The sequence below is a fragment of the Octopus bimaculoides genome, chromosome 1, assembly GCF_046866305.1.
Source record: "Octopus bimaculoides isolate indiv1 chromosome 1, ASM4686630v1, whole genome shotgun sequence".
NCBI classification, from domain to species: Eukaryota; Metazoa; Mollusca; class Cephalopoda; order Octopoda; family Octopodidae; genus Octopus; species Octopus bimaculoides.
Window position 1 is genome coordinate 4,537,774 of NC_142928.1, and position 20,916 is coordinate 4,558,689.

Sequence of the window (20,916 nt, forward strand, 5' to 3'; positions counted from 1 at the left end):
CTCTGGCTAATCGTTAAGATGACATTGGTATTGCCTTGGTGGAGGTTTGCACTCTCTGAGTGCTCTTGTTCTACCTGTTTTAAGCTCCAACTAACCAGATCTCTCCTCTCACACCTACATTACAATGTCATTCGAAAAATATACAATCAGATCATCAAAATCTTGAAGCTACAAGATAATCCATGATTAATTCAAAACGATGTGGATAAGTATTACATTTGACAGAGTAATCTGTATGCTGCAGAGTTTTAATCACTGTTTTTATTTCAATACTTCTTGAATTTTTGATTTCATCCATTACTAATGTTTTCTATTTCAAATTTTAAACCATATTAAAATTTCTGTTGAAGCATATTCTGTTGTGTCTGGGGAGAGTCACTCTTTTAGTGCCTTATAATTTAACACACTCACCAGTAAAGTTATTGAAAAGGTTACAAGACGCAATGAAACTTTTAGAAAAATGAATAAGTAAATGAGTGGAAACCTTACAGGTGAGTGTGTTAAATTATAAGGTTCCAAAAGAGAATGATTCTCCCCAGATACAACAGAATATGCTTCAACACATGAACTCCCTAAAAGAATCTTGCAAACCAAATCTCAAAATAAAATTTCTGTTGTTTATATAAAAAAAAAATCCAAAATGATATCAACTGAAATGTGTATTTAATGTTTATTTTTTTCTCATTTTCCTTTCTTCCACAGAAAAGTGCCTATATCGTAGAAGCTTGCCTCTTAAGGTTCATGTTAAAAGTTTGTGATGCTGAATCTTGCCTGTCTGAACAGCCATACATATCAAAATTATTAGACACTATGTGGACACTTATGCAGGTTAATGTCATGGCGTTTTGATTGTTTTGTAAACTATTTTATAAACTATAGGCACAGGAGTGACTGTGTGGTTCCAGGTTCAGTCCCACTGCGTGGCACCTTGGACAAGTGTCTTCTATTATAGCCTTGGGCTGACCAAAGCCTCGTGAGTGGGTTTGGCAGATGGAAACTGAAACAAGCCTGTCGTGTGTATATATATATATATATATATATATATGTGTGTGTGTGTGTGTGTGTGTCTGTGTTTGTCCCCCTCATCACTTGATAACCAATGTTGGTGTGTTTATGTCTCTGTAACTAAGCAGCTTGGCAAAAAGACTGATAGAATAAGTACTAGGCTTACAAAAAATAAGTCCTGGGGTTGATTTGTTCAACTAAAGGTGGTGCTCCAGCATGGCTGCAGTCAAATGACTGAAACAAGTAAAGAATAAAAGAAAAGAAAGAATATAGTTGTAGGCATTGCTGTGTGGTAAAGTAACTTGCTTCCCAACCACTTCATTCCATATCTGCCCAGTCTATTTAGCTGTAAATGAGGGCCAACTTAGTGCTACAGCCCTCTCTCAATCCATCATGTTTTCCATGCTAGCATGGGTTAAACAGGGAGATATTTGGGGACAGGATTTAACAGCCAAATGCTTTTCCTGTCACCAACCTTCACCTGTTTTACAGGTAAGAGATTTTTGTAGACTACAGCTCTTTAAAAAGTACTGAACAACTAGCTGTAATATCTTTGCTCTCATGGTGACAAATGAGCGAGATATTAACACACACACACACACACACACACACACACACACACACACAACTAATCAATAATTGGCTTTGGATGAAATTATAAATTGGACTTCACAAGTAACCAGGTTCTGTGAGAACCAGGCAATTAACCCTTTTGTTACTGTATTTATTTTGAGATGCTCTGTGTTTCTTTCAATTACTTCAAATATAACAAAGAATTTAGTGAAATAACTTAGTTATCATTTAGTTAGTGTTAGGAACAAAAATTGTGACTAAGGTTTGGTGGAAGATTTTAATTCAAAACTTATGAAAACAAGACATTTGTACTACAGAGCCAGAGCTGGTTTCAGCTGGGTTGGTATCAAAAGGGTTAAGAATTGTTTCTCTATTACATATTTTAACCCTTTCGTTACTGTACTTATTTTGAGATGCTTTGTGTTTCTTTCAATTAATTTTAAAAATAACAAAGAATTTAGTAAAATAACTTAGTTATCATTCAGCTAGTGTTAGGAACATAAATTGTGACTAAGGTTTGGTGGAAGATTTTAATTCAGAACTTATGAAAACAAAACATTTGTACTTCAGAGCCAGAGACAGTTTCAGCTGGGTTGGAAATCGAAAGGGTTAAAAGACAGTAGACAACAAGGACAGTGGTACTTAATGCTATTTATGTTAATTTCTCCCATTCTTCCTTCTCCTATAAGTTTAGTGTTTTATGCTATAATCAATATTGATTGACTTTTGTTATAATTTCTTTTTTTCTTTCCTAATATTGATTCCATTCTGTCACAATCAATTAGTTTGAGTCATACCTTATTGATCTGAGAAAAACAATGGGTAATGTCAGCTGTTGCTGGACTTGAATTCAAAAGTGCAGGAATGGCTGTTTGCTTAAGAAGATTGCTTCACACCTACACTGACTTAGGTTCCATCTCATTGCATGGCACCTTGGCTTTGTGTCTTCTACTGTAAGAGTGGCTCTCAACGGGGTGGGTGGGGTGCATGTAAGACTTTTCTGTTAAAATTTATGTACAATAAAATGGTTATACTTCCACAATGCTCAAAATCATCATCATCATCATTTCATTTAACGTCCGCTTTCCATGCTGGCATGGGTTGGGCAGTTTGACTGAGAATTGGGAAGCCAGGGAGCTGTGCCAGATCCGATCTGATTTAGCAAGGTTTCTACGAATGGATACACTTCCTAACGCCAACCACTCCGAGAGTGTATTGGGTGCTTTTTATGTGCCACCAGCATCGGCCATGACTATGGTCTCACTTGGCTTAACAGGTCTACACAAGCACGGTATATTGCCAAAGGTCTTGGTCACCTGTCACTGCCTTCATGAGGCCCAACGCATGAACGGTGCTTTCTATGTGCCACCAGCACAGACAATTTATTTTACAAATCCTAATAATATTTAGTTATAAAAATGCAGTTGGATTTTTTTTATATATACATCGAATGTCTCTGAGGGTCCACCCAAGTAAAATAGGAACCAAGGTGAAAAAGGGTTGGGAACCACTGGGCTATACCCTTGGGTTAACCAATACTGTGTGTAATTTGGTTGATGGAAACTACACAGAAGGCACAGGAGTAGCTGTGTGGTAAGAAGCTTGCTTCCCAACCACATTGTTCCAAGTTCAGCCCCACTGGCTGGCACCTTGGGCAAGTATCTTTACTGTAGCCTTGGGCCAACCAAAGCCTTGTGAGTGGATTCAGTAGACGGAAACTGAAAGAAGCCTGTCATATACATTTACACTTATATATATATATATATATATATATATATATATATATATATATATATATATACATATATATACACTTATATATATATGTATATGTTTGTGTGTCTGTGTTTACGTCCCTGTAACTTAGTGGTTCGGCAAAGAGACTAATAGAATAAATACTAGGCTTACAAAGAATAAGTCCTGGGATCTATCTGCTCGACTAAAGGTGGTGCTCCAGCATGGCCACAGTCAAATGATTGAAACAAGTAAAAGAGTAATCCTCCAAAAGTTTCTGTTCTAAGCTGCAGTTTGCCGTGTCCAATCACCTCTTGTAATATTGAGCCTCTCACTTCTACCCTGATCTCTTGTACCACCAAGCAATGGTGAGTAGAGTGTTTGTCTCAGCAATCGAGTTTCTCCTACTTCTTCGAAGTTCCATCATCATTAAAGTCTGCTCTCCATGCTGGTATGGGTTGGACAGTTTGACGGGATCCGATTGGCCAAAGGATTCTACCAAGCTCCAATGTCTGCTCTGGCACGGTTTCTGCAACTGGACACTGTCCTTGGCACCAGCCACTGGGTGCACTTTTTGTGGTACCAGCACAAGTGAGGTCACCGAGTAACTTGCAGCACAAGACCCCTTAACTGAGTTGGGGTTTAGTATTAAAGGGGGTGAAAGTATGATAGAGGGATAAGAACAGGAGACTTGCTGAAGAAGATACATGGCTTCCCCAGCTGGAAAGAGAAAGATGACCCTCAGGGTACAGGTTGAATATGAGAGAGAGAGAGAGAGAGAGACCATGGGGATAAAGATACAGAAAAAATGGATGGGTAGGTTTACAAAAGGGTGAAAAGCATGTGACAGATGATTAGAGATGGATGCAGTGAATAGGGTACATGGGTGGAGGCATGGTCAGTGGAGAAGGGAAGGAAACAGGAGTGGGTCAGGGAGGAGAAGGTGTTAAGTGACAATAATAGGGAATCGACTTCAAGGACAAGGGAACAGAAGACACCATTGACCTGAGTGAGTAGCGCCATAGGTGAGTTGTGGGAGAAGACTTAATTGGTTTCATTGCGCCAAATCCCTTCTAAATTAGGGAGCCTGGCTTTTTCTTGTACAGTGTTGGTCCTGACCCTGTCTTTTAACATAATATCTACGATCTGACCTCATCATGCTATCTCCATATCTTGTTTGTCTGTTCATAAAGGTGATATTTGTTTCAATGAGAGGTACTTATATGAAAAGCCAGTACTGTTTCTGTTTGCCATTCCAAGATTTAAAAAATGAAAATGTATTTCTGTCCTTCATTTCAGGATTTTGAATTAAAAGCTTGTCTTGAAAATCTAATCATCACACTATTAACAGCTTATCGTTTTTCTCCAATAACTGCCGACTTCAAATACCCAGTAAGTTGTTTGTCGTTTTTTATTCCATTATTCTCAAAGAGTTTTAGATTTTGCAGATTATGCCAGGCTTATATATTCCTATTCATCATCATCATCATCATCATCGTTTAACGTCCGCTTTCCATGCTAGCATGGGTTGGACGATTTGACTGAGGACTGGTGAAACCGGATGGCAACACCAGGCTCCAGTCCGATTTGGCAGAGTTTCTACAGCTGGATGCCCTTCCTAACGCCAACCACTCAGAGAGTGTAGTGGGTGCTTTTACGTGTCACCCGCACGAAAACGGCCACGCTCGAAATGGTGTCTTTTATGTGCCACCCGCACAAGCCAGTCCAGGGGCACTGGCAACGATCTCGCTCGAAAATCCTACAGGAGCCAGTCAGGCGGTACTGGCAACGGCCACGCTCAAAATGGTGCATCTCATGTGCCACCCGCACAAGAACCAGTCCAGGGGCACTGGCAACGATCTTACTTGGCTTGCCGGGTCTTCTCACGCACAGCCCATTTCCAAAGGTCTCGGTCCGTAGTCATCGCCTCGGTGAGGCCCAATGTACGAAGGTCTTGCCTCACCACCTCAGCCCAGGTCTTCCTGGGCCTACCTCTTCCACGGGTTCCCTCAACTGTTAGGGTGTGGCACTTTTTCACGCAGCTATCCTCCTCCATTCTCACCACATGTCCATACCAGCGCAATCGTCTCTCTTGCACGCCACAACTGATGCTTCTAATGTTCAGCTTTTCTCTCAAGATACTTACACTCTGACGGGTATTTACATTGACATTACACATCCAACGGAGCATACTGGCTTCATTCCTTGCGAGCTTACGTATGTCCTCAGCAGTTACAGCCCATGTTTCACTGCCATGTAGCATGGTTGTTCGTACGCATGCGTCATACAGTCTGCCTTTTACTCTGAGTGAGAGTCCCTTTGTCGCCAGCAGGGGTAAGAGCTCTCTAAACTTTGCCCTGGCTATTCTTATTCTAGCAGCTACACTTTCAGCGCACCCACCCCCACTACTAACTTGGTCGCCCAGATAGCGGAAGCTATCGACTACCTCTAGTTTTTCACCCTGGAATGAGATAGAAGTTGTTTCCTGTTTGTTTGCAGTCTTTATTGCACCTGAACATCTGCCACAAACAAAAACTAACTTGCTAGTTAACCTGCCTTTGATGTTGCTGCACCTCTTATGTGTCCATAGCTTGCACCGGGTACATCTTATAGAGTTACTACCTACTCCTTTTCTACATACTGAGCAGGGCCATCTACCTGAAGGGGTTTGTGTTTTATCTACCTTCCTACTTATTAGGATTTTGGTTTTAGCTAGGTTGACTCTAAGGCCCTTCAATTCTAGACCTTGCTTCCACACCTGAAACTTCTCCTCTAGTTCTGATAGTGACTCCGCAATTAGGGCAAGGTCATCAGCATAGAGGAGCTCCCAGGGGCAACCTGTCTTGAACTCCTCTGTGATTGCCTGGAGGACTATGGTAAATAATAGGGGGCTGAGGACGGAACCTTGGTGGACCCCTACCTCTACCCGGAATTCATTGCTGTACTCATTTCCAACCCTCACCTTACTGGCAGCATCTCTGTACATGGCTCGCACAGCTCTCACTAACCATTCTTCTATCCCAAGTTTCCTCATTGACCACCAGATAAGGGATCGGGGGACCCTGTCAAAGGCTTTCTCCATGTCAACGAAAGCCAGGTACAGAGGTTTATCCTTAGCTAGGTATTTCTCCTGCAACTGTCTCACTAGAAATAAGGCATCAGTAGTGCTTTTACCTGGCACGAACCCAAACTGCATCTCATCTAAATTGATTCGCTCCCTAATTAGTTGGGCTATGACCCTCTCTGTAACTTTCATAACCTGATCTAACAGCTTGATGCCTCTGTAATTATTTGTATCTAAAGCGTCCCCTTTACCTTTGTAGCAGTTGACTATGATGCTGCTACACCAGTCATAGGGTATGACTCCTTCGTGTATCACCTGGTTCGTAATACGGGTGACTAGGCTATAGCCAACACTGCCAGATATTTTGAGCATCTCTGCAGTGATTCCTGATGGGCCGGGGGCTTTCCCGGTCTTCATACTCTTAATTGCTTTATCTACCCTGGTACTATCAACTCGGATAGCTGGTCCCTCTATTGGGTCGACATAAGGCAGGCTCTCTTTCTCCCATTCATTCTCTTTATTAAGCAATCTATCGTAGTGGCATCTCCAGACCTCTTTCTTTGCATCCTCATTTAATGCAAGCGTACCATCATCCATGCGAACACATTTCTCTCCTACAACATCACTATTCTCTCTCCTACACTGTCTTGCAACACGAAATACCTCGAGTCTTTGGTCCTCACGGCGCAGAACATTGGCAAATCTTTCCTTATCTGCTTCCCCTCTGGCTAAATAAACCTGTCGCCTAGCCTCCCTTCTGGCACATTGGTACAATTCCCTGCTACCACCGTTCTGAATTATTGTTTTGAATTAATCATGCATTATCTTACAGCTTCAAGATTTCATTAATGTGACTATTTATCTTGAGAATGACATTTTAGGGTAGATGAGAGAAGCTGGATCTGACCAGTTTGAACAAAACAAGTAGAATTTTTTGGCAGGATATGCTAAATGGAAAGTACACAGTAAAATGCCTGTGTCTTTTATGTCATCAAATCCAATAAAAGAAATTTGTTTAAATCTTTTAGTAGGCGCAGGAGTGGCTGTGTGGTAAGTAGCTTGCTTACTAACTCCATGGTTCCAGCTTGCTTACTAACTACATGGTTCCTTGGGCAAGTCATCATCATCATCATCATCATTGTTCAACGTCCATTTTCCATGCTGGCATGAGTTGGATGGTTCGACTGGGGTTTGGGAAGCCAGGAGGCTGCACCAGGCCCCAATCTGATCTGGCAGTGTTTCTACAGCTGGATGCCATTCCTCACGCCAACCACTCCGAGAGTGTAATGGGTGCTTTTTACATGCCACTAGCACAGGGGGCAGAGAAGCTGACATCAACATGATTAGATGGTGCTATTTACGTGCCACTGGCACAGAAGGCAGTCAAAGCAGCACTGGTATCAGCCATGAGTGTCTTCTACTTTAGCCTCAGGCCGACCAAAGCCTTGTGAGTGGATTTGGCAGACGGAAACTGAAAGAAGCCCATTGCACGTGTGTGTTTGTGTGTCTGTGTTTGTCCCCCCCCCCCAACATTGCTTGACAACCGATGCTGGTGTGTTTACATTCCCATAACTTAGCAGTTCAGCAAAAGAGACGGATAAAATAAGTACTAGGCTTACAAAAAATAAGTCCTGGGGTCAATTTACTCGACTAAAGACGGTGCTCCAGCATGGCCGCAGTCAAATGACTGAAACAAGTAAAAGAATATGGATAGATAGATATGTTAATGGCTAATTAATCTTTCATGATATTATTATTCACAGGTATAATTGCATCATTCATAATGAGATTATTTCTTAAAAGACTCTTTCAAATTTATGCTAACGATATTTATTGTTTTTTAATTTCTCCTCATTTATCTAAAATGAGGCTCCCATGCTGGTGGCACGCAATAAGCACCATTCATGCATGGGTTGTTTTGTCAGTGCCTCCTGACTGGCTCCTTGTGCTGCTGGCACGTAAAAAGCACCATCTGAGCGTGCTCGATGCCAGCCCCCGTCCCCTCCCAACCCAGTTGGCTCCTGTGCTGGTGGCACATAAAAAGCTGTGAATGATGTCATTGGAACCATAGGAAAAAGGCAATTCTGTGTTGTTATCTACCATCAGCGACAGATGCTGAGTTGTCATTGATAACCACTAGGAACTTGTTCTTACATCCAAACAGCAAATAGGGTAGCAAGCTGGCAGAACCGTCAGCACGTCAGGCAAAATGCTCAGCAGCATTTCACTTGTCTTTACATTTTGAGATCAAATTCCACCAAGGTCTACTTTATCTTTCATCCTTTCTTTCGGGGTCAATAAAATAAGTACCAATTATTGACCCCCGCCTCCGGTGGGGTGGGGGGTTCAATGAAATCGACTTACCCCTCCCCTTAAATTACTGGCCTTGTGCTGAAATCTGAAACTGATATTGAAACAGCTTTGTTGTTCTTGAAATATCTTTGATCTTTTGAAGAAAAATAAAACCTTCCACACAAAATGTTTAATATTTGTAAATTTTCAATGTTAAGTATATAAATTGAAGAAAATTAACTTAATGCTTCTAAATGCTGTTGACATGCATGTTTAGCATGTTCATACACGTATTCTAAATCATGCAAATATCTTTGATACGGTAATTGTCTCAGAAAAGCAATCCTCCCTCTAGACAATGTGTGAAAAAGTGGGTAATTTTCTTTTCTGTGTTTTTTTAAGAAATTTTACTTAAATCTAGATATGAGTTTGTTTTTTTTTTCTTTATTTCCAGAGAATGTATTTGAGTTTGACCTTGGCAATATTGAAGCATTCCCAGACGCGGCACCATCTATTGTCCCATGTGTTATATCCTTTGTTTTTCATTTATATGTAATCATTGTCAATTTAACCACCAAAACTGGATATCTTCCATAGAATTTCTTGAATGTTAGAATATTACTGTTCTGTATTTTAGAGATGAAGAATTCTGTACAGTATTTACATTGGATGGATATGTGTCCTCATCTTTGTTGTTACCACGTTTCGGCTGACTATTAGGTTTACAAGCCCTGAAATTCACTCTATAATTGCCACGGTTAAGAGTGTGGGCTACTAACTCCAAGATTCCAATTTCAATTCCAAGCAGTACCTTGAATAAATAATAATAATAATAATAATAATAACATCAGCAAAAAAAAACCTTAGGAATGAGAACCCAGGGCTGGGTTCAAAATTCTTACCAGGACACCTGATGAAGGCTGGAGAGTAAATCAACTGAAATGTTGTGGTAACAACAAACAAGATGAGGACACATATCCGTCCAATGTAAATAATGTGAATAACATAATAATGTTAGAAAATTATTTTTGATACAGATCTATTATGATATATATTATTATCTGCATCTCCACTGCATCTCCAGAATTGCTGTATCTTAGATATGGATTAGTAAAGTCCATACAGACACACATGGACACATACACATGGACACACACATACAGACACACAGAGACACAGACAGACACACACACACACACACACATAGACAGACACACCCACACACATGGACACACACACGGACACACACATACAGACACACAGAGACAGAGACAGACACACACATATACAGAAACACACACACACACACACACATATAGAGACACTCACATACAGACAGACACACCCACACACACACACACAGACACACACATATGGACAGACACACATGGACAGACACACATGGACACATACACATGGACACACATACACATATTTTATTCTAAATATGCATTGCTCCTAACTTATTCTGCATTGGTTTCCTTAATTGTTGTTACGTTTGACAAGATTAAATTTCCCGTCTTTCTTCACATTAAACCCCCGGACGATAAAGGACTTATTGAAATTGTGCCTACTGTTTGGTGGCCAAAAGTTAAAGAGGTAAGGCATTTACAATAGTTATTCTTCTTCCCTCCCTCTCCATTGTGGCAACTCTTGAAGTTAGTGGTTCTCAACCAAGGTTCCTATGGCCAGTGGGGGGTCAGTATAAGATTTTGCTGTAAAATTTATCTGCAGTAAATCATTTATACTTCTACAATATACAAAATCATCATCATCATCATCGTTTAATGTCCACTTTCCATGCTGGCATGGGTTGGACAGTTTCACTGGGGTCTGGGAAGCTGGGAGGCTGCACTAGGCTCCAGTCTGATCTGGCAATATCTCTACAGCTGGATGCCCTTCTTAACACCAACCACTCTGAGAGTGTAGTGGGTGTCTTTTACATGCCTCTGGCACAGGCGCCAGTCAGGAGGTACTGACATCGGTCACGTTCGGATGGTATTTATACATTTGCTGGTGGCATGTAAAAAGCACCATTCAAGCATGATCATTGCCAGCGTCGCCTTACTGGCACGTGAAAATCAACATTCGAACATGGTCGTTGCTAGTAGAAACTGTAGAAACTTTGCCAGATCAGATTGAGCCTGGTCCAGCCTTCTGGTTCACAAGTCCTCAGTCAAACCGTCCAACCCATACCAGCATGGAAAGCAGACGTAAAATGATGATGATGATAAAAATATTACTCTGGTGTCCGGTGGAGCAAAATAGGCATGCAATAGGCTAGGAATGGTTGACAACCACTGTTCTAGAACTATTCTTCTTTCCATCATGTCCCTACAGATAATTTTATCCACAGGACTTAAAATATGAACATCTGCTGCTAACATAGCCTGTATGTGGCCTCTGAATCTGCTAGAAATGGCAACCAAATTTTCTCAAAATCACAACCTACTATCTTAAAGGAATACACATTGAATAATTGCGGTGACAGATATCTTTTATATCTTTTTCTCAACTTTTTAGACTATGGCCATGCTGGGGCACTACCTTGAAAAATTTTTAGTCAGATGAATCGGCCCCAGTACTTTTTTCTTTAAGCCTGTACTTATTCTATTGGCCTTTTTTGCCAAATTGCTAAATAATGGAGATGTAAACACACTAAGACCAGTTGTCAAGCAATGGTAGGGGACAAACACACACACACATAGATAGATATACATGCACAACAGGTTTCTTTCAATTTCCGTTTAGCAAATCCACTCACAAGGCTTTTGTGAGCCCAGGGTTACAGTAGAAGATACTTGCCCTAGGTGCCACGCAGTGGGACTGAACCCGGAACCATGTGGTTGGGAAAGTCATGAATCAAATTAATAGTTTTACGACTCTGAACCAAACACCTTAACCATTAAGCTGTGTCTTCAGCAAGTAACTTAGCACCAACTTCACTATTGAAATGACCAGAGTTGGTGATGGACTATTTTGAACTAAAGCCATGTAAAGTGGACAGTAACCAGGCAAACTTATTTCCATTAATTTAAAACTGCCCCCACCCCATGGTTTGTTGTCTTTTTGTCTCATGAACAGATTGTTTTTGGTTCCATTTTCCAGGAAGGTACAGCATTACAGCCACAGACTCACAAGGAAGAAGAAGACAAACAAGCTTATCTTGCTTCATGTGAACAACTGAAAAATAAAATTGAAGGTAATTGTCTTACTTGACTGACGTTTTATCTCATCACCACCACCACCATCATCATCATCATCATCATCATCATCATCTTTTAGCGTCTATTTTCCATGTTGGCATGGGTTGGATGGTTTGACTAGGGACTGGCAAGCCAGGAAGCCGCATCAGGCTCCAATCTGATCTGGCAATGTTTCTACAGCTGGATGCCCTTCCTAACGCCAACCACTCCAAGAGTTTAGTGGGTGCTTTTTACGTGCCACTGGCACTGGCATCGGCCATGTTCAGATGATGCTTTTTACATGCCACCAGCATGGGAGCCAGTCAGGCAGCACTGGCATCGACCACGTTCGGATGGTGCTTTTTACGTACCACTGGCACAAGAGCCAGTCGGGGCGGGAGGGTGGTGCTGGCATCGACCGCATTCGGATGCTGCTTTTTACGTGCCACCAGCACAGAAAGCCAGTCAGGCGACACTGGCAATGACCCATCACACCCTAAAAGATTGAAAGGCAAAATTGACCTCAGCAGTATTTGATTTCAGCCAATAAATAGCCAGAAGAAATACCATTAAGCACTTCATCTTCAATATGCTGACATCTCTGCCAGCTCACCATCTTAAAAAAAAAATAATAGTAATAATACAATTCCTTTCTACTATAGGCACAAGGTCTGAAATTTTAGGGGAGGGGGCTAGTCGATAACATTGATCCCCAGTGCATAACTGGTGCTTATTTCATCAACCCCAAAAGGTTGAAAGTAAAGTCGACCTCAGTGGAATTTGAACTCAAAACATAAAGTCGAACAAAATCCTGCTAAGCATTTTGCCCGGCATGCTAACAATTCTGCCAGCTCGCCACCTTAATAAGAAGAAGAAGAATAATAAGTGATTTTAAATTATCAAACGCAGGATAATGCTAATAATATAGCCTGAACAGGATAAACTACCCCTATTTTGCAGAAAAAAGTGTAGGTGACCAGACATGGTCAGTGTAAGCGGTTGTTTGAGCCAGATGTGGTCAGTTTAAATGCTAAAGGAACCACATTTTCCTTTTTCTCATTTTTAGAATATTATCCCAGTTTCCATATTTTAAGCTGAAATATTTTATGTCTTTTGCAGAAATTGAAAAATTGCAAGTAGAAATGCTGAAAGTGTTATTAATACACGATGACAAGAAAGAGGTATGGACAAATGTTTCCTTCTAATCGTCAAAGTATAATTATTTCTTTTTAAACAAATGATTTTTTTCGTTTGTCATTATATTCGAATGTAGCCAGCAATAGAATTAATTATCAAATTTTAATACTTGTCTGTCTGTCTTTTTATGTTATTTTCACATATTCAAATTCACATACAAAAAAAACCTTTTATTTATTTATTTTTTTTACTTGTTCTAGTCATTGAACTGTAACCGTGCTGGAGCAATCATTGCATACCCGAGCATGATCATCGCGAGGGCCACTGACAGGCTCCCATGCTGGTGGCACGTAAAAAGCACCATTCGAGCATGATCGTTGCCAGCATCGCCTTACTGGCAATTGTGCTGGTGGCACATGACAAACAACATTCGAGCGTGGTCGTTGCTAATTGCCACCAGACTGGCTCCCCTGCAGGTAGCATGTAAAAACACCTTTTGAGCATGGTCGTTGACAGAACCACCTGACTGACCCTCATGCCAGTGGCACGTAAAAGCACACACTACACTCTCGGAGTGGTTGGCGTCAGGAAGGGCATCCAGCTGTAGAAACTTTGCCAGATCAGATTGGAGCCTGGTGTAGCCTTCTGGTTCACCAGTCCTCAGTCAAACCATCCAACCCATGCCAGCATGGAAAGCGGACGTTAAACGACGATGATGAGGATGATGATGACGAGTTGAACAAACAACCAAACTACTTATTTTTTTAAATACACGCTCTAAATGGTGTATTTTACGTGCCACCTGCACAGGAGCCAGTCCAGTGGCACTGGCAATGATCTCGCTCGAATGACTTTTCACGTACCACCGGCACAAGTGCCAGGAAGGCGACGCTGGTAACGATCACGCTTGAACAGTGCTCTTAGCACTCCACTGGTACAGGTGCCATCACGATTTCACTTTCACTTGCCCCAACAGGTCTTCACAAGCCGAGTTTAGTGTCCAGTGAAGGAGACGCCATGGGCCAGTCATCGAATTTAGTTCGATTTCGATTTCACTTGCCTCGAAATCGAACTAAATTCGACAACTATACAGGGTGTCCACAAAGTCTGGCTACATGGAGTAAATAAAATCATAACATAAACAATTAAATAAAAGAAATAATAATTTCTTAAAGTATGTGTGAATCCACATGTACCCAGACTTTGTGGACACCTTGTATATATATATATATATATATATATATATATATATATATATATATATATATATATATATACATATACATATATATATATATATATATATATATATATATATAATATATGTATGTATGTATGTATTGTATCAACTACCATTCCATGTATGCAAAAATGTAATAATATACTTCATTTCCAGCCACAAGGCAAAACATCACGGGATTTATTTTTGGAAAAGTTCCGAGCTTTCTTGAAAGAAAATGCTGGTACCAGGGTAGGTTGTTTCATTGACACTATAAAACCATCTATCATTATAAATAATACATAGCCATTTATTAATTACATTTGATGTTTCTCGTACACATTAACCTTTGTTCCTCAGCAAAATGAATAAACTATAAAAGTTTAACTGTGACAAGTTATTCAAAGAATTTACTTCTTCTCCCACCATCACTTTTATTATCTGATCTGCTTGAAGAAATGCTTTGGAAAAGAAGAACCAGCATTCTGTGTTTTGGCTTGAGTAATATGTAACCACTAGACACATGGCTTAGTGGTCAGAGTGCTTGGCTCATGGTCATAAGGTCATGGGTTCAGTTCCTATACTGGGCAGTGCATGGTCTTTGAGCAAGGCACTTCATTTCACATTGCTCTAATGAGTACCTACTAGATGCTGATAGCTCCCCCCCTCTCTCTGTCTCTCTCTCTCTCCCCTTCAGCTGTCACATCCTAATTGTTCCTCTGGACCAAAGGGAGGTGTACTCATGATCACACAGGCACCTAAAACAATTAGTAAAAGCATGGTACATGCTACCAAGTGATATATATATACACTTAATGATGGCTACCTGTACTTTACCATTTCTATCTTGTTAAAGCACTCTCAATTTGTAAACAAATTTTAGATAATTTTAAATATATTAGGGACATATCTGAACCTGTAAAGGCCTTTTCACTGCAGTTCTGTACTGGAGAAAAATCCTCACTTTAGACAAAAAAGTGTCAGAACATTATAGCCAGCCTAAAGCACCCTCTATGGGCGGGTAGATGCATCTACTACCTTTTTTGATCTTTGGACCCTTTTGATTCTTGTTTTATTCAGGTGGGCTGGTCCTGTGCCAGTGGCATGTAAAAAGCACCATTTGAGCATGCTCGTTGCCAGTGCCACCTGACTGGCTCCCGTGCCAGTGGCACATAAGAAGCACCATTCAAGTGTGGTCGATGCCAGTACCACCTGTCTGGCCCTCGTACTGGTGGCACGTAAAAAGCACCCACTACACTCTTGAGTGGTTGGCATTAGGAAGGGCATCCAGCTGTAGAAACATTGCCAGATCAGATTGGAGCCTGGTGCAGCTTCGTGGCTTGCCAGCCCTCAGTTAAACTGTCCAACCCATACCAGCATGGAAAGCAGATATTAAACGATGACGATGATGATGACGACCCCCCACCAAACCATTTGATATTTCAGAAATATTTTTAGGATTAAATATTATTAGGAATTGTATGAAAAAAGTTAATATATTTTGTGTATTGTAAAAGTATAATCAACTTATTGCACATAAATTTTAACAAGATCGTAGATGGACCCCCACAAGGGTCATATTGACCCCTGGTTGAGAACCAGTGGTCAAAAGAAAGAATTTTTTTCCTCTACCAAACTGCAGTGAAAACCCCTTTACATGTCCTAAACATATTTGAATTGAGTCAAAGTTTGTTTCTGTTCTGTCACTGCTTTGCACAAACAACCATAATTTTTTTTGTGTTTATTTTTATCCATTCATTTTCAGCTACATCCAATCAATACGTGCCCTTTACCTGTTAGTTTGTGTTTCTTCCATCGACTCATCCAAGCTTTACGATATTATTGGGATTTTTATGCTCAACAAGACACAGTGAAATTTTTGCCAAGTTCAGGTATGGATGTACAGTATTTCTTCTTCAACTGCATCAACAAACATTGAGTGTAGAAGATTGTTTTAGTCCTGCTTCTTTAGTAATTTTACCAATATTGTAACCCTTTTCAATGGGAATATTCATGTATCTATTCTCTAGGTGGACACCTATTCCTGTCTCTTATCAACTGGCACAAAACCACTCTTTCACTACTACTCCCTCCTCCCGGCTGAGGAGTTTTTATCTTGCAAGTTACTCAGTAACCTTCTTGGTGCTGGTGTCACATATAAATCACCCAACACTCTGTAAAGTGGTTGGAGTTAGGAAGGGCAACCAGCTGTAGAAATCATGTCAAAGCAGACAATTAGAGCCTGGTGCAACTCTCTGGCTTGCCAGCTTCCGTCAAACCATCCAACCGGATGCCAGCATGGAAAACAGACATTAAATGATGATGATTAGTGAGGAAGATTGTCTTAGTCCACCTTGTCTGGTCATTTTACCAATATTGTAATTACTACAAAAAAAAAATTGGTAAAATGGAATAAATTTCTCCTGTGAGTAATGATGAATTCTAAAGTTTCAGGCAAAGAGCCTCTTCGATAATTTATGACTTTTATTAATTCGTTTTTGCTGATGCCCATGCCGGTGGCACATGAAAAGCACCATTTGAGCGTGGTCAATGCCAGTACTCTGTATGACTCTACTGACATACAAGTAACTCTGTATAGCACTGCTAACATACCAGTGACTCTGTACGATTCTAGTGACATACAAGAGACTTGTATAGCACTGCTAACATACCAGTGACTCTGTACGATTCTAGTGACATACAAGAGACTTGTATAGCACTGCTAACATACCAGTGACTCTGTACGATTCTAGTGACATACAAGAGACTTGTATAGCACTGCTAACATACCAGTGACTCTGTACGATTCTAGTGACATACAAGAGACTTGTATAGCACTGCTAACATACCAGTGACTCTGTACGATTCTAGTGACATACAAGAGACTTGTATAGCACTACTAACATACCAGTGACTTTTTATAGCATTAGTAACATACCTGTGACTCTGAATATGACACTGGTACACACAATGAATATCTCGCATTCGCTCTGATGTATCAGGTCATCCCATAAGTTCTGTCCGAATTTTGAATAAAGAAAACAAGTGATCAAATGTTATATTTAATTGAAATTTAACCCTCAATGTACTTTCCCTGATTATCTATGACTTCCTTCCATCTATTTACAAGCTTTTTAATTCTATGAATTTGAAACTCTTTTGGTTTCAAAGCGAAGAACTCTGAAATGTCAGTTTCGACCTCCTCCTGGCTTGCGAAAGTTATGTCCCCCAAATGATTCTGTAAACTAGGAAACAAATGGTAGTCTGAAGGAGCAAGGTCGGGAGAATAAGGTGGATGAGGAATTTTTTCCCAACCAAGTTCTTCGATCTTCTGTGATGTGATCTTTGTAGTGTGGGGTCACGCATTGTCCTGATGAAACATCACTCCTTTTTGATCCACTAAAGCGGGTCTTTTTTCTTCAAAGCTTGGTTCAAACGCTCTAATTGCTGACAGTAGACTTGAGCATTGATTGTTGCATTAGGTGGTAACAATTCAAAGTGAATTTCTCCTTTGCAATCCCATCAGATAGAGAGAAGAACCTTTTTTCCATGAAGTTCCCTTCTCAGTTGTGATTGAGCTTTCTCCCTTTTACCAAGCCACTGTTTACGACATTTAACATTTTGATAGAAGATCCATTTTCGACACTAGTCACAAGTCTATCCAAAATGGGTGAAATGAGTTTGCGAGAATGGAGAGAAGTGCAGATGTCAACTTGGGATTTGCAGTTGTTTTCGGACAATTCGTGAGGCACCCATTCTCCAAGTTTAGGAACCTTTCCAAGTTGTTGAAGGTGATGAACAGTTGTATGGTTTGAACTAAGCTTTATTGCCAATTCTTCAACTGATAATGCAGGATTTTCTTCAAGTAATCCCTCAAGGAGCTTATCATCAAACTCAACTGGACTTCCTGTTCGATCTTCATCTTGAAGGCTGAAATCTCCACTTCTGAATTTTGCAAACCATCTTCTGCAAGTTCTTTCATTCAAGCATTCTTTCCCATAAACCGAGTGTCTGTTTCAAGTCGCTTTGGCTGTAGAGTTTCCTTTTTTGTACTCATAAAGCATTATGTGTCTCAAATGCTCTTTGGATACTTCCATGTTAGAAAGGGTTTTAATCAAAGAAATTTTAATTCTATTATTCTGTAAAATAATATTTGATTAGTTTAAATGTACAGAAATGCATAAAAATAATTTTTAATTTCATTAGACATTCTAAAATGCTATTAAATTTCATTCAATTTTAAAAAAGGTAAAATTGGACAGAACTTATGGGATGGCCTGATAGATACAAAAAAAAACACATGTCAATCTGTTGCTGTTGATCTGAATAATAATAATTCCTGGTAAAATTGTAATTAAGTTCTAATGTATGGTCAACGTTTAATCGTTTTACAGAAGCTTACATGCCAATATGTGAATTCAAGAAACCTGGCCGTGATAACTTAGACTTTCAAAGGTGTGGTGGATTACTATCTCATTTACAACGAACATTATCTGGTGAGTTATTTCTCTTTCTTATTAATAAGCATTATTGTTACCATTATTATGGTGATATGATATTATTATAAGTATGACATTATAATATTATTATAATTATAACGTTATGGACATTATTAGACTTTAGATATTTGATATCAAACACAGGTCATTTGCACAGGTCATTAGACATTTGCTATCAAACACAAGTCATTTATACCTGTCAGTGGTTCACTAGGTTGCTTTGAGGACAAGTTGTATGTGACGTTTGATGATTTTAAACATATACTTTTGGTTTTACATTACCGGAAGTTACAAAACTTATTCTACAGTAATGATTCAGAAGTCCTTTTGTCATTTAAATGGTAGATTAAATTTATTTCTTTGTTACAATTTTGTTTTTATATGGTTTTGATACTATGCTTGCTATTTTGTTGTGAATATATCTATCTAACTATATATATATATATACATACATACATATATGGTTGAAAAGGAACACACGAGTTGATATACATTATTTACATTATTTACATTTGACGGATATTTGTCCTCATCTTGTTTGTTGTTAACACAACGTTTCGGCTGATATACCCTCCAGCCTTCGTCAAGTGTCACAGGGAAATTTCGAACCTGGGTTCTCATTCCTAACGATGTTACTATTATTATATTATTATTATTATTATTATTACTATTATTAATCAGGTCGTCAAATGTAAATAATGTAAATAATGTAAATAATTCCTCATCTCTTAAATATAGAACGAGTTGATATGTATAAGGAAAAAAAGTCAAGGTAGAAAATGCTAAAATAATTTTATCATAAAAAACATTTTAATACCGGTTTCAGTCAGTGAGACTTTTTCAATTAAATTTTGGAAAAAATAAATGATAAGTATTTTAAAAGAATATTTGCATAGTATTCAAATACAAGGGGCATTTTCCTTGTCTCTGTCTCTGTCTCTCTTGTTTACTCTTGTGGGTTCGAGGTCCTTGTGAATTCTTGGCTTCTTCTTCCCTGCCAAGAATTCACAATGACCTCGAACCCACAAGAGTAAACAAGAGAGACAAAGACAGGCAGAAACAAGGAAAATGGCTCTAGTATTTGAATACTATGCAAATATTCTTTTAAAATACTTTTCTTTTAATTTTTCCAAAACTTAATTGTTTTCCAGAGTTGAAAAAGTTTCAATGACTGAAACCGGTATTAAAATGTTTTTTTATGATAAAATTATTTTAGCATTTTCTACCTTGATTTTTTTTCCTTATACATATATATATATATATATATATATATATACTTCTAATATAAGATAAAAAATTTTTCCCAAAATTTCATCAAAGTTGCCAGCATATTAAAAATACATTTAAAGGTGAAAATTATAAATAATTGTATATAAGGGCAAAAGAATATTATATATATGCACACACATACAGTTCAACCCATGCCAGCACGAAAAGTGGAAATAAAATGATGATTTTATCACCATTTAACATCTGTTTTCCCATGCTGATTGTGGGTTGCATGGTTTGACAGCGGCTGGCAGGGTAAAGGATTGTGCTAAGCCCCTACTGTCTCTTTTGACAAGGTCTCTCTGGCTGAATGCCCTTCCTGAGGCCAACCACTTCACAAAGTGTAACTGGGTGCTATTTGTGTTGCATCAGCATCGGTGAGGTCACCATGTAACTTCCAAGACAAAGATCCCTCAATTGGGAGGGGAGTGGTGTGTATTCTTTTATTCTTGTATTTGTTTCAGTTGTTTGACTGTGGCCATGCTGGAGCGCCACCTTTTAGTCGAAGAAATTGACCCCAGGGCTTATTCTTTGTAAACCTGGTCCTTAATCTATCAGTCTCTTTGCCGAACCATTAAGTTACGAGGGCATAAACACACCAACATCGGTTGTCGCGATGGTGGTGGAACAAACACAACAATCCACGCATGCATGGTGCTTATTGCATGCCACCAACACGGGAGCCAGTCAGGCAGCACTCTGGTATCGACCAAAACTACAATTTCCACTTGATTGTGATTTGATTTGATTTTGATTTTACTGGCACCCGTGCCAGTGGAGCGCTAATAGCACCACCCAAGTGTGATCATTGCCAGAGCAGCTGTCTCGCTTCTGTGCCAGTGGCACCTAAACAGCATCATTTGAGCGTGATCGTTACCAGCATCGCCTTACTGGCATTTGTGCCAGTGGCACGTGAAAAAACATTCGAGCGAGGTCATT

At 39.6% G+C, this 20,916-nt stretch overlaps 1 protein-coding gene across 3 annotated transcripts in view; it reads left to right on the plus strand.

Annotated features, from left to right (window-relative positions):
- The window catches only part of LOC106882205 (E3 ubiquitin-protein ligase RNF123), a 117,990-nt gene that overhangs the window by 61,357 nt on the left and 35,717 nt on the right, over positions 1–20,916 (plus strand). For 2 of the 3 annotated variants that reach the window (XM_089348028.1, XM_089348037.1), the window contains 9 exons: positions 703–828; positions 4,612–4,704; positions 9,123–9,197; positions 10,166–10,267; positions 11,777–11,870; positions 12,973–13,034; positions 14,387–14,461; positions 15,975–16,101; positions 18,604–18,705. In XM_089348028.1, the coding sequence (XP_089204154.1) occupies positions 703–828; positions 4,612–4,704; positions 9,123–9,197; positions 10,166–10,267; positions 11,777–11,870; positions 12,973–13,034; positions 14,387–14,461; positions 15,975–16,101; positions 18,604–18,705 (856 nt within the window). Of the gene's footprint in view, positions 1–702; positions 829–4,611; positions 4,705–9,122; positions 9,198–10,164; positions 10,268–11,776; positions 11,871–12,972; positions 13,035–14,386; positions 14,462–15,974; positions 16,102–18,603; positions 18,706–20,916 lie in introns of all 3 variants that reach the window. The other variant, XM_089348024.1, reaches the window with a different exon arrangement.